Source organism: Saccopteryx leptura, chromosome 10 (genome assembly GCF_036850995.1).
Source record: "Saccopteryx leptura isolate mSacLep1 chromosome 10, mSacLep1_pri_phased_curated, whole genome shotgun sequence".
NCBI classification, from domain to species: Eukaryota; Metazoa; Chordata; class Mammalia; order Chiroptera; family Emballonuridae; genus Saccopteryx; species Saccopteryx leptura.
Genome location: NC_089512.1, coordinates 7046777 through 7061566, shown reverse-complemented (window position 1 = coordinate 7061566; position 14790 = coordinate 7046777). Strand labels below are relative to the sequence as shown.

At 48.5% G+C, this 14790-nt stretch overlaps 1 protein-coding gene across 2 annotated transcripts in view; it reads right to left on the bottom strand.

Annotated features, from left to right (window-relative positions):
• PRKAR2A (protein kinase cAMP-dependent type II regulatory subunit alpha) overlaps nt 1-8705 on the bottom strand; it is a 67362-nt gene extending 58657 nt beyond the window's left edge. The window contains exon 1 of one of the 2 annotated variants that reach the window (XM_066351802.1): nt 8172-8705. In XM_066351802.1, coding sequence (XP_066207899.1) covers nt 8172-8424 — 253 coding nt within the window. In that variant the 5' untranslated portion in view covers nt 8425-8705. The remainder of the gene's footprint in view (nt 1-8171) is intronic. The other variant, XM_066351801.1, reaches the window with a different exon arrangement.
• Between the last annotated feature and the right edge of the window lie 6085 nt (nt 8706-14790).

Here is a 14790-nt window from a genome sequence, read left to right as displayed (position 1 = left end):
CTGAAAAGGACTAAAAGCCATGTTCCTTTCCTGGTATATATCTTTTCATCAACTCACATCTAGGCCCAATTTATGTAGAATGAGAATAGGTATATACTTAGGCTCAAGCTGGTGAGCCTTGCTCAAACCAGATGAGTTCGTGCTTAAGCTGGCGACCTCAGGGTTTCGAACCTGGGTCCTCCACATCCCAGTCCGACTTTCTATCCACTGCGCCACTGCCTGCTCAGGCGGGATTCTCTGCCTCTTGCTAATTTAAGCTGTGCAAACTGGGGAAGTCCCACTCCTTGGGGAGAACCCATCTGGTAAAGGCTTTGGACACCACACTCCCCTTCACCTCCCTCATTCTCTTGGAACCACCAGCGGGAGGAAGGAGTTCAAGGTCACAGTCCAGGGTAAGGAGGCCAAAGTCACTGTAGCACTTGCTCTGGGTGTCCAGCAGAGCCTGGCCACTAGCTTTGCCTAGTTTTAAAGGCATTGCACTCTTTTTTTAGGAAAGAATAGCCAGCTGTTGCTTTAAAAGCTGGTTCTCTCGCCTGACCAGGCGGTGGCGCAGTGGATAGAGCATCGGACTGGGATGCAGAGGACCCAGGTTCGAGACCCCGAGGTCGCCAGCTTGAGTGTGGGCTCATCTGGTTTGAGGAAAAGCCCACCAGCTTGAACCCAAGGTCGCTGGGTCCAGCAAGGGGTTACTCGGTCTGCTGAAGGCCCGCGGTCAAGGCATTTATGAGAAAGCAATCAATTAACAACTAAGGTGTTGCAACATGCAATGAAAAACTAATGATTGATGCTTCTCATCTCTCTCCGTTCCTGTCTGTCCCTGTCTATCCCTCTCTCTGACTCACTCTCTGTCTCTGTAAAATAAATAAATAAATAAATAAATAAATAAATAAATAAATAGCTGGTTCTCTTCAGAGTCATCTCTGAGCTTAGTTAGGTTTAGATCCTGATTGGACAGCAGGGAGCCCTGAATGGGCACCTTGCTGGGCATGAAGGACTGTTGGGGGATCAACTGGAAGCAGCCTGTCTGGTAGAGAAAGCAGCACTGAGCCTGGGCATCAGAAATGCAATGACACTGGCTTTTTATTGAATCCCGTTCTGTGCTGCTTATCTTTTTGTTTAAGAATTTTTCTAAAGGCAATGCAAAGGTGGATGATTGTTAGACTGGGCAATGCCTTCATGGGAGTCGATTTAACATTATTATTATTATTTGCTATATTTAAATTTTTCCGATATAAAGGAATAAAAAAGAGAATAGGTACATAAAACTATTCGGACACCAACTGATGTACTTCCATACAATTCTACTGCTAACTACCCAGAGTAGCATCAGACAGTTAAAAGACATGGTCCCAACAAGACTGACCTTATTTCAAATGCCAGCTCCACCTTGGAGGTCCCAAGACCACTCACATTTCTGATCAACTGGCTACAAATTCAGAGGTTCCCACAACTCTTCAAGTTTGATTTGCTAGAACAACTCACAGAACTCTGGAAAGCACTGTACTTTATAAAATTACAGTTTTATAAAGGATACAAATCAGTACTAATCACATGAAGAAACACACAGGATGAGGTCTGTAAGGGTCCTAAACATGCCCTCCTCTCATGGAATCAGGGTGCACATAAATGTGTTCACCAAGGCCCTGGCCGGTTGGCTCAGTGGTAGAGCGTCGGCCTGGCGTGCAGGAGTCCCGGGTTTGATTACCGGCCAGGGCACACAGGAGAAACGCCCATCTGCTTCTCCACCCCTCCCCCTCTCCTTCCTCTCTGTCTCTCTCTTCCCCTCCTGCAGCCGAGGCTCCATTGGAGCAAAGATGGCCCCGGCGCTGAGGATGGCTCCGTGGCCTCTGCCTCAGGTGCTAGAATGGCTCTGGTCGCAACAGAGCAACGCCCCAGATGGGCAGAGCATCGCCCCCTGGTGGGCATGCCGGGTGGATCCCGGTCTGGCGCATGCAGGAGTCTGTCTGACTGCCTTCCCGTTTCCAGCTTCAGGAAAAAAAAAAAAATGTGTTCACCAACTAGGAAGCTCAAACTCCACCAAGACTTGGTGTTCAGAGTTTTTACTGGGGTTGCACTCCACCGGCATGCTTGATTGACTCATGGGCCACATGATTAAACTCAAACTCCAGCCCCAGTCCTTTCCCCAGATGTCAGACTGGCTCAAAGCTCCAATCCCCCTACATGGCTGGTATTTCTGGTGACCAGACCCCATCCTGAATCATCTCATTAACATAAGGTCAGGTGTGATCCAAGGCCCTTATGAATAACAAAAACACTCCTACACTTGGGAAATTCTAAGAGTTTTAGAAGCTCTGTTCCAGGAATCTGGGACAGAGGCCAGACACATTCTTTATTATGCAACAAAAACAAACTGTTAAAACTCCCTAGCCAAATTACAAAAATAAAGAGAAACATAAAGAAAAAAAGAAAAAACAAAAAACCCAAGACCACTGATGCCCACTCACTTTACGGCACTATATTCCATTCTTATCTATTAGCATCTTAGATATTACTCATCTACCAGACTAACAACATTTTTAAAATTTGGTATCAACCATATTCTAAGAATTATCTAGTGATCCCTAGAAAAAAAACACTGGAGCATCACCAAACAGATGCGATGTCCTTTTGTGACAAGAAATCATCCCGCTCTGGCCGGATAGCTCAGTTGGTGAGAGGGTCGTCCCAAAGCACAGAGGTTCAGAGGTTGCCTGTTCAATCCCTTGTGAGGGCAAACACAGTAACAGATCAATGTTCCTGTCTCTCTCTCTCTCTCTCTTTCTCATTTCCTCTCTCACTAAAATCAATAAATAAATGTTAAAAAAAAAAAAAGAAAGAAAGAAAATATATGAAAACAGTCCTGGCAGATGACATGATTTTAGAGGCAAAATGTAGTTGTGCCAATACCTATTTTCATTCCTGGAGCCACATAATCTAAAAGTATAACAAAAAATGCCCTGGCCAGATAACTCCTTTGGTTAGAGTATCATCCCACAGCACAGAGATTGCTGGTTCAATCTCAGTCAGGGCACATACAGGAATGGATTGATGTTTCTGTCTCTCTCTCACTCTCTAAAATAAAATTTAAAAATTAAATAAATATAAATAAATAAATAAATAAAATTATAACAAAACTCTTACTGAGCAAAATATTCCCCTTATCAGTTTCCTTCAAGTTGCTTTTATTTGAAGTTTTAATCCATTATTACTGAGTAGACATTTGACCCTGAAATAGTCTCTCATCCTTCGACAGAGCTATAAACCAAGGTTATTCTGTGCTGAAGACAATGAAAACAAGCTCCTCACACAGTCTCTAGAACAGGCACATATGCCCAACCTGTCCTTGCCCACGTACGTGATGACAGCCCCAACTGCATTTGGTCCTTCGAATGAGAACATTTCAAAAGCTGCCTGTAGGTTACTAAAAACGCATTAGCAAAGCTCAGTTTTTGTAATAATGCTAGAATGAATATTTCGTGTTGTGAATAAGTGTCCTCTAATTTGTTTTTAATAATCATATTTCCTTAGGAAGGGCCACCATAAAAGGGAGCCCACCTTTGCGGGAGGGTGGAGGAGGGCATAGGGGTGATAATGGTGACAAAGACTTGACTTGGGGGATGAACACACAATAAGGTGTAAAGAGATGTACTGTAGATTTGAGCATCTGAAATGTATAATTATGTTAACCAGTGTCACCTCAATAAAATTAAAATCAAACAAACAAAAAATAACCCCACTTGACAGGTAGTAACACGGTGGATACAGCATCAGCCTGGGATGCTGAGGACCAAGGTTCAAAACTCCAAGGTCGCCAGCTTCAGCGTGGGATCATAGACATGACCCCACAGTCGCTGGCTTGAGCCCAAGGTCACTGGCTCAGCTGGAGCCTCCCAGTCAAGGCACATATGAGAAAGCCATCAATGAGCAACTAAGGTGCCACAACTATGAGTTGATGCTTCTCATCTCTCCCCCTTCTTGTATGTCAGTCTGTCTGTCTCTCTCGTGCGTGCTAAAAAAAAAACAAAAAAAAAACAAAAAAACCAATCCAAGATAACTAAATCACTTAACTATTGACTTTAAATATCTGGCTATTTGCCTGACCAGGCGGTGGCGCAGTGGATAGAGCGTCAGACTGGGATGCAGAGGACCCAGGTTCAAGACCCTCAGGTCGCCAACTTGAGCACGGGTTCATCTGGTTTGAGTGAAAGCCCACCAGCTTGAATCCAAGGTCGCTGGCTCCAGAAGGGGTTACTCGGTCTGCTGAAGGCCCATGGTCAAGGCACATATGAGAAAGCAATCAATGAACAACTAAGGTGTTGCAACGCGCAACGAAAAACTAACAATTGATGCTTCTCATCTCTCTCCGTTCCTGTCTGTCTGTCCCTGTCTATCCCTCTCTCTGACTCACTCTCTGTCTCTGTAAAATAAATTAAAAAAAAAAAAAATTTTTTTTAAATAAATAAATAAATATCTGGCTATCTCCAGAAACCACAATACAAAAGTTAGTATTATATTATTACATTACTATAATTGCTTCTGATATTTTTCAACATAATGATCTCTTAATTGCTTTTATTTTTTCAAGAAAGTAACTAAGAAGTTTCTAAGAGCAACAAATGAAAAATTCCAATAAAATCCAGAAATAGCTTATCATCTCTTATCAGACACTAAAGTTTTGAGACTTGAAAGAAGATCCCATAAGCCGCCTTTTCCTTCATTTCTAGATAAAAGATTTTAATATGAAATAGTTGATATATTTTTAAAATAACTCCCCCCAAAGGTCTAAACCTTTTAAAAATGCGTTTGGCCCTGGCATGTTAGCTCAGTCGGTTATAGCATCCTCCCGAAACACAAAGGTTGCAGGTTCAATCCCTGGTCAGGGCTTTTAGGGGAAGCAAGCAATGAACGCACAACCAAGTGGAACAACAAATGAATGCTTCTTTTTCTCTCTCTGGAATTAATCAGTAAATTTAAAAAAGAAAGAAAAATGCATTTGCTTCTCTTTCATATATCCGTGGCATTCAAAATGGCCAACAGAGAGATAAGTCAGAAAAATCTGTAACAGATTTCAGAGAGATAATTTTCCTTCACCTTAACTAACTAAATAAAAGAGCTTAACTTGTGGTGGTGCAGTGGATAGAGTGTCAACCTGGAACACTGAGGTCGCTGGTTCAAAACCCTGGGCTTGCCTGGTCAAGGTATATATGAGAATTGATGCTTCTTGCTCCTCCCTCCCTCTTCTCTCTAAAAATGAATAAATAAATCTTAAAAAAAAATTTTTTTCATTTTTTTATGAGAGAGACAGGGATAGACAGACAGGGAGAGAGAAGAGAAGCATCAATTCTTCATGCAGCACCTTAGTTGTTCATTGATTGCTTTCTCTTTATTTATTTATTTTTTTCATTTTTCCAAAGCTGGAAACCGGGAGGCAGTCAGACAGACTCCCGCATGTGCCCGACCGGGATCTACCCAGCATGCCCACCAGGGGGCGATGCTCTGCCCCTCTGGGGCGTCGCTCTGTCGCATCCAGAGCCATTCTAGTGCCTGAGGCAGAGGCCACAGAGCCATCCTCAGCGCCCGGGCCATCTTTGCTCCAGTGGAGCCTCAGCTGCAGGAGGGGAAGAGAGAGACAGAGAGGAAGGAGAAGGGGAGGGGTGGAGAAGCAGATGGGCGCTTCTCCTGTGTGCCCTGGCCGGGAATCGAACCCGGGACTCCTGCACGCCAGGCCGACGCTCTACCGCTGAGCCAACCAGCCAGGGTGATTGCTTTCTCATATGTACCTTGAGGGGGCTACAGCAGACTGAGTGACCCCTTGCTTAAGCCAGCAACCTTGGGCTCAAACTGGTTAGCCTTGTTCAAACCAGATGAACCTGCACTCAAGCTGGCGACCTCGGGGTTTCGAACCTGGGTTCTCCACGTCCCAGTCTGATGCTCTATCTACTGCACCACTGCCTGGTCAATCTAAAATTTTTTAAAAAGAAAGAAGCCCTGTGTGGGTGGCTCAGTGGATAGAGGTACTTCCAGCACACCAAGGTCAGGCCATTGATGAGAAGCAACCATTGAGTGCACAACTAAGTGGATCGAGTTGATGCTGCTCTCTCTCCTTTCCCTCTCTCTCTCTCTCTCAAATCAATGGAAAAATTTAAAAAGTCATAATTTCAAAATGTTAAAAAAAAGAGAGACCAGAAAAATAAGTTGGAAAGCAGGTAACAACTCTGTGATTTATAGATATGACAGTGAAATCAATGTAGGAGTCACCCCTGAAATAAAGCTTTCAAAAACATATTTATCCAAAAAAAAACAAAACAAAACATATTTATCCCTGAGAGGTTGTTGCCGCCATCCCATTTTAAAAATAAATAACTCTGAAACCAGCGTTGACAAGTTGTCTTAGACCACAAAGCAAATCTGTAGCAGAGATTTGGGAAATAACAATTCCTGATTTCTAGGGTTAACGTGAAAACCCATAATTTAAGTACAATAAGTTAAGGAAAACACAGAAAAGCAATTTCTGCTCTTAGCATGAATAAACTTAGGGACATTTTCCAGGACACTGAAGCTTACAACAGCAACGGCCAATAATTAACTCCTTGCCACCATGATTTAACATGGATCCAACTCAGAAACAGGGATTTTTGTGGGCTTTCCCCCCCCAATATAATCTAATAACACTATGTCTCTATCTTTGTCTCCCAAATGTTTTAATTATTTTGTTAAATTTTGGCTGTTCAAAAGTAGGACAGCCTGACCAGGCAGTGGTGCAATGAATAGAGCGTCGGACTGGGAGGACCCAGGTTCGAGACCCCGAGGTCGCCAGCTTCAGCGCGGGCTCATCTGGTTTGAGCAAAAGCTCACTAGCTTGGACCCAAGGTTGCTGGCTCGAGCAAGGGGTTACTTACTCTGTCTGCTGAAGGCCCATGGTCAAGACACATATGAGAAGCAATCAATGAACAACTAAGGTGTCGCAACAAAAAACTGATGATTGATGCTTCTCATCTCTCTCCGTTCCTGTCTGTCTGTCCCTATCTATCCCTCTGACTCTCTGTCCCTGTAAAAAAAAAAAAAAAAAAAAAAAAAAAAAGTAGGACAATTCTAGTGTTAAATTGACAAAGCCTATGTTGAAGCAACCGAGGTAGATGGAATTGCTTTCTGATGAACTTCTTTACTTACATCTGATGTACAAAGTGTTATTTGTCTTCTTTTCATGTGTTAAACAAAGCAGTTATTGTTTGCCCTCACCAAACTTAGTCCAATCGTTTTAGCCAGATTAAAAACTATGCATGTATTCCCAGGGTCCATATTTTAAGAAATAAATATTCAAGTATGTAGCTGTGACATGACCTAACTGGGATCTGCTTTAAAAATACTTCAGCAAAGGGGGAAAATAAAAAAGGTATAGATGAAATTTTTGTTGACAGATATTGAAACTGTTGAAAGTGGATGATGGCATTTAGAGACTCATCTTTTCTCTCTACTTTTGACTATACTTAAAGTTTTTCCCATTAACTTTTCACAAAATAAATTCTTTCCAAACTCAGGTACCGTCCTGGTTATTAAGCACGAGTCAGGGGGCGTGCGGGTGCCCATCTCCGGAGCGGAGGCGGGCGAAGGGTCTCAGACCGGCAGAGGCGAGGGCTCGTGCGGCCCGGAGGCCGCGGGTCCCGCGCCACCACGCGGACGGAAAGCGCGCACGTCGTCTGGGAGGCCGATCTGACAACTCACTCTGTGCGCTCCGGAGCTCGGGGACCACGGGGCGGAATCCGGCAGAGGCGCACGCGGGCCCCTCCGGCGGCGGGGGCGCCCCGACTCACTCCGCTCCGGGGCTCGGGGACCGCGGGGCCGGATTCGGCAGAGGCGCACGCGGGCCCCTCCGGCGGCGGGGGCGCCCCGACTCACTCCGCTCCGGGGCTCGGGGACCGCGGGGCCGGATTCGGCAGAGGCGCACGCGGGCCCCTCCGGCGGCTGGGGCGCCCCGACTCACTCCGCTCCGGGGCTCGGGGACCGCGGGGCCGGATTCGGCAGAGGCGCCCCGACTCACTCCGCTCTGGGGCGCCACGATCCCGACCCGGGGGTGTCGGCCAGGCACGCGCAGCCCCCTCCAGCCCTCCAGAACCGCCGGCCCGGCTCCCTCGGTCCCCCCACCGCGAACCCCGGCCGAGCCCGCCGCCTACCGTCCAAGTCGTCGTCCTCCTCGGACTCGCTGTCGGCGTCGGCGTCCGCGACCAGGCCGAGGCCGAGCCCCAGGTCCCGGGGGCCGGAAGGAGGGGCGGCGGGCGGGCTGTGGTCCTGGGCGCGGGCCTCGCGCAGGCGGGTGAAGTAGTCCACGGCGAAGTCGACCAGGTCCGGCGGCTGCTGCCGCAGCACCTCCACGGTGTAGCCCTGCAGCAGCTCCGTGAGCCCTGGCGGGATCTGGATGTGGCTCATGCCGGCGGCGGCAGTGAGGACAGGCGGGTCCCGGCCGCCGGTGCCTCCGCGCGACCGCCGTCCGCTGGCTCTCCTCACGCGCGGTCGCGGTCGGCCTTCCTCGCGCCGCGCCGCCCTCCGGCCGGCTACGCCTTTCCGGGCCGCGCGACCCTACGCAGCTAGTACGGCCGGCCTGGTGCCGCCGCCGCCGCCGCCGCCGCGGGGACCGACCAGCGGGCCGGCGGGATAGGCGGGAGAGGCGGGACGGTCGGGACAGAAGCCCGGGTTGTGACGCACGCGGCCGCGGGCGTGCGCGTCCCCGCCAAACGCCGGCCCTCAGTGCGCGTGCGCCGCTGGGCCACCCGCCCTGGCCAGTCTCGGTTAGAGGCGCCAGAAGGAGTGGTCTACCCGCAAGAGAGTCGTTAGTGTCTCTTACCTAGGTCATAAAGACCTTTCATTTATTCTTTAAACACACGCTAAGAGCCTCCTGTTTGCCAGCATTTACCAGGCGCCAGGGACCACAACCCAGGGGGCACATTACCGCTTTAGTGTGGTTCTGGCTGTGGTGGAGAGAGGACCCACCTTAGGGGGTGACTTCAAATTGACTCAGAGGCCTGGACAGGATCCGACTAGGAGCTCTCGGAGGAAGGTCATCAGGGCATAGCGGACAGTGAGAGCAAAGGCCTGGCAGAGTCAGGTTCACCCCGGCGGCAGGGTGGAATGACCACATGAACCTCAGAAGGCTGTAAGGTCTATGAGATGTCAAACAGGGAAGGCCTTATACACAGTAGGAGTTTCAACGTTATAGTAATTTGGGAGCCACAGGCAGACAAAGAAGCCTGGAAGGCCAAACATGTACCTTGAGAACAGGGAATAAGGCCATTGCAGGAATGACCTCAGTGCCCGCTCTTCCTCTGGAGCACTCCCACCAGGCTACCCAGGACTAGGGCTGCATGTCCCGTCTCTCCCCACACTCCACTCGGGCCCTGGGCCAGCACTGCTGAATGGTTGAGCAGACCACAAGGCAGTGTTTATCCTTTCCCCTGAGGAATGGACATAGGCAAACTGGAGAGCCAGTCTATTTCCCAAGTTACCCCCTTCCACGCACACCAGATTGGAAGTCAATAGGAAAAGGAAAAGACCTTCCTGGGATGTCCATGCCACCACAGTCTAGGTACTGGCCAAAATCCCAGTGGACATGGGGCAGAGTCCTCCTCTTTGCTGGGAGCCACCAGAAAGCAACTAGCTATAAGCGTGGGAACCTGAAAGACATTTGATTTGGGATGGTTAAGCTCCACCTGGTAATTACCCAGCATTAATTAAAATCCTCACTAGGATCTCTCATATTTGTTTGGCACACACCCAGAAGCTTAGTCCAGCTGGTGCAGAAGCCACCCAAGCTCTAGGTTAGGCAGGCCTGTGATTCCAAATAGTAGTGTCTCCCTCGTCAAGTTCCTTGACCCCCGGAAGGAGTCTTGGACCATAAATTTTGTGAGGGGAAGGTTAGTATCCAACTTGTTGCTCAAAGTCTCAGAATTAGGATGCTTTGCTTTTTGCTTCAAAGCTGTGCTTCTGATATCAGAATATGTAGACTTCATTAAAGACAGGCAGTGAGGGACTGGAGAGGCAGGGTTCCTCAACTCTTCTCTGCTATTGGGTAAACCAACCTTTTCAAGTTTTCCAGTAGTCAGCCCATAGCCGGGAAACCTGGGTGTGACTCCCCCTGCACTGCCACACCTGAGGATCTGCCCCCACTCAAACAATCCTACAACCAACCCTTTGGAAAAGTAAAATCACAACTTCACTCCCTGGTTGGCTCATTTGTCAGGGTTTATATGTTTTAAAGGGGGATAGGCACATGTACAATTAGGACTCTGACCTCAATTACAGAATAGGGTTGAGGGAGGCTACTCCAGGACTGATGAGCTGGGTGTGGGTAGGTTCTGCCAGTTGCTCTAAGCAACACTCCCATCAGCCTGTGCCAAGGTAGTCTGGCTTGTTCCTGGATGCCCCACAGCCTGGCCAGCCAGCCAGCCAGCAAACATGGCATTCAAAGGCATCCTCAGACCCGGAGAGAATGAGGCTCATTACCTGTGTCCATAGACTAGCCTCAGAGTAGGAGCAGACAGCCAGCCTCCAGGCCCAACTTGGCTCCTCTCCCCTCTCCCTTAGCATCTTCCCCTTCTGGAAAAACCCTTCAGTAGGAAGTGTAGACCAAAGGGCTTCCTGAATGAAGCCCAGGTAAGCTGGCCAAAGAGGACCCTGGAATAAAAGAGAACACCAGGGGCCTGAGCTCCACACCTTCTACCCTTACCCTCTAGGACTGCCTTTATTCAAGCTTGTCCTGCGGCACCAGGGGGGTTAGCATGGCAACCAAAAACCACAGGCAGCCAGGAACTAGGAAACAGCTGCAAATGAGGGTGGGTGAAAAAGGCCAAGAGTAGAGTCCCCAAAAACAAGAGAAATATGGGCCCACCGTAGAGAAGAGGAGGCCGAGAGCACTGACGGGAGCTCAACTCCAAACCTACTGACTACTCAGCAGGCACTCAACATCTTGGAAGAACTGCCACTCACCAACCACAGGCTGCCGTGGACACAACGGGACCAATTCTGAGACGTTTACAACTCTGGATACAGTAAACACAAGTGGGGCACATGTTTAACCCCACGGCAGTGGATCTGGTGGAAGTGAGCATGGGTAAGGTACCAACTGCTATTTCTAATGAAACAGTACATTTCAGGTACTCTCCTGGCCCAGACCCCTTAATGTACACACCTTCTGCCCTCCAATGCCCTCTGCCTACTGTGGGGGGTGGGAGATGCTCAACCCCAGCAGGAATTCCTCCTTCTTCTTGGCCCAAAAGGGCCACTTCTCTAAGCCACTCTAGTCCTGCACTCATCTCCTGGGTCCTGTTGCTCACCTGACCACCTCTGCGTGCCAACCCCCCTGGTCCAGTCCTCCCAAGCTCACTTAGTATTTACCATCCTCAGTTTCTATTTTGTCTTAGAAGTGTTCATGAGCCTCTAGGGGGCAGAAGGGATTGAGGAAGTGGGCTGTTTTCGCTGCCCTCTTCAGCATCCATAATGCCTCCCCCTTAGGCCACTGCTTTAGGTTCAGGAAGTCTAGTCTTTTTTAAAAACAAACATCCTACTCCTGGGAGTAGTCAATTCCTGGGTCATCTATTACTGTACCTGTGTGCCACCTGCCTCCCCTGGACACTGTATCCCAAGAAAGTAAGTATCAATCTCTGCAGCAGACCTAGTCTGCCTCTAAGACACCTCAGGACAAGGACAGAGCCTGGGAAGCAAGGGAGAGCCTGGCTAGAGTCATAGGCCTGCATTCTGACCAGAGCAGAGAAAGCAGAACAAGGAGCCTTTGGGAGCACCTGGCCCAGGGACTTGGCCAGTACCCACTGGAACTCTGTGTCATCCCTGGCTTGGCTCACAGGCCCGTTGCCTGGGCTTTGACCCTGCAGTACAGACAGCCTTTGATAGCATTACAAGCCTTTCTTCAGGCCTGTGGATATTCAGATACCACTCTCCTATCCCCACTCTGTTATCAGCCTGCCAACGATCTTGGCAGGTCATTTTACCCTGTTGGAGCCTTGATTTCCACATCTGAAACTGAGGGTAAAAATCCCTACCCATTAAACATGGATTTACATGAGGATGAAGAGATGACAAGTGTTGTAGTAATATAATGTTATAGTAATTAAATATATAGAAATATAAAAAACAGAAAAATGGAAGATATATAAAAGTAATTAAGACATATTAAAATTAAATAAGGAAATTAAAGTTATGCTGTCTGAATAGGAATTAATATAGTGTGTGTGTGAAGTTATACATAGATAAGAAGTGGCTTGATGTCATAACTTTGTAAGTTAACGTAAATAAGAACATCTTAAAAAATGGTTTGATGTAACATTTCAGTAGATTAACATAAAAGGGGTTCCCTGCGAGGAACTCCCAAAGAGGTGGTTTGAGGTGATAATCCCATAGATTGACACCTGTTAGAAGGCGTTGGTCAGAAAAGGTACTAAAGCTGAGGAGCCCCCTGCTGCAGTAGTCGTCCAGACTCCAAAGTGAACATGTGGACTGTCTCCATACCGCTCTGAGCTCTGACCAAAGATAGCTGAGAGGAACACGCCGACAGGGCTCCCTTAAGCTGTACCCAGGCATGCCAAAAGGATTTGTGAGTAATAAATGGCCTGTGTGATTCTAGCAACTAATTTGTGTATCAGTTGTGTTTTTCCTCCGGTGGCAGTTAGTGTCGGCACTTATCAGTAGCATCTTCATAAACGCCTCAAGAGTAGCCTTGAAGGCCCTGACCAGTTGGCTCAGTGGTAGAGCGTCGGCCTGGAGTGCAGGAGTCCCGGATTCGATTCCCGGCCAGGGCACACAGGAGAGGCTCCCATCTGCTTCTCCACCCCTCCCCCTCTCCTTCCTCTCTGTCTCTCTCTTCCCCTCCCGCAGCCAAGGCTCCATTGGAGCAAAGTTGGCCCGGGTGCTGGGGATGGCTCTATGGCCTCTGCCTCAGGCGGTATAATGGCTCTGGTTGCGGCAGAGCGCCGCCCCAGATGGGCAGAGCATCGCCCCCTGGTGGGCATTGCCAGGTGGATCCTGGTCGGGCACATGCGGGAGTCTGTCTGACTGCCTCCCCATTTCCAGTTTTGGAAAAATACAAAAAAAAAAAAAAAAAGAGTAGTCTTGAAGAGGCTGCCAGCCCAGCTGATAAGCAGGAGGATCCCACTGCGTGGGGAAGTTGAATCAGGGACGCCTGCCTGATAGGCTGATCGACATAGAGCTCAGGCTCTACTGGGACAAGGAACCCTTGAAGAGGTTAGAAAGGACATAGAAGGTTCCAGCCTCAAAAGAACTGTAGGAAAAGAACTGTGGGTAGAGACGGTATGACTTCACAGCAGAAATGGTGCTACTATGGCCTCTAATAGGCTACTGTTGCAACAACCTGCCCTGTCCTTCACATTTGACCTAATTATACTCAGTTTTCTGTCTGGGAGAGGCTGTTATCACTGGCTGGTTATTTTAACAAACACTGCCTGGCTTCTACTTAAGGCTGTCTGTGAGAGAAGGGAGGACCCCAGTCTCTCCCCCATCTTTAACTCTATCAGGGAGAGAGGAGATATTTCAGAACAGGTGGCATTTCAAAGTGCATAATAAAAAGGAAGCGCCAGCCAGGAGGGAGTTACTCACCATGTGCTCTGCTCCCTTCACAAATATGCCTCCAGGGGCTTCCCTCTTTGACTTCACATCTATTGAAGACCCAGAGTAGTAAAAGAATCTACCGCCACTAACATCAAGGAATCAAAACATTCCATTTTAAAATAGAAGCTGTTTCAAAGGGCAAGTTATTCAGAAGCACAGACTGTAAAAATAATCCTGAGCCATGGGAACCACTGGCATTTCCCTGGAACACAAATGTGTTCCCAGGGGCATCCCGGCAAAGGCTGAGGTTTCAGGACCCTCTCAAAAACTGGGTGGTGCCTGACCAAGCAGTGGCACAGTGGATAGAGCGTCGGACTGGGATGCAGAGGACCCAGGTTCGAGACCCTGAGGTCGCCAGCTTGAGCGCGGGCTCATCTGGTTTGAGCAAAAGCTCACCAGTTTGAGCCCAAGGTCGCTGGCTCCAGCAAGGGGCTACTCAGTCCACTGAAGGCCTGCGGTCAAGGCACATATGAGAGAGCAATCAATGAACAACTAAGGTGTTGCAACATGCAATGAAAAACTGATGATTGATGCTTCTCATCTCTCTCCATTCCTGTCTGTCTGTCCCTGTCTATCCCTCTCTCTGACTTACTCTCTGTCTCTGTAAAAAATAAAAAAATAAAAAAATAAAAAATTAAAAACTAGGTGGTGATGGGAAGAGCTTCAGGAGACAGGTGTGGCCATCTCCAAATCAAAGACATTAAACAGAGACACCCCACAGCACAAGAGGGGCAGGCATAACACTAAATGTTCCCAGGCAGAGGGCACACAATTTCATCTCTAAAAAAATGTTATTTTTTTTTACTTGACCATAGTTCCTATTTGGTTATCCAGAAATATCTTCCCAGGAATAAAGCCTCCTTCCTTAAATGTCCAAAGCTACAGATTCCCGCCAGGTTGGCCACACCCACTCCCAAATGGGTGTGGATCCCTGCCCCGCTCACCCATTTACGCAGAGCGGTGGCTCTAAAGCTAAAGTCCAAAGGTCTCTGCAGCTGCAGCCAAGCAGGCAGTGCCAGTGCCATACTGTGACTGCCCGATGGGACGCTGCCAGAGAAGCCCAGATCCAATAGCCTCACCCTCCTCCAGGCAAGGACAGACTAGCTGGTGACTCTACTCCAACGCCCTCCCCTTCTCAGGCAGCACCTAGGCAACGTCCTC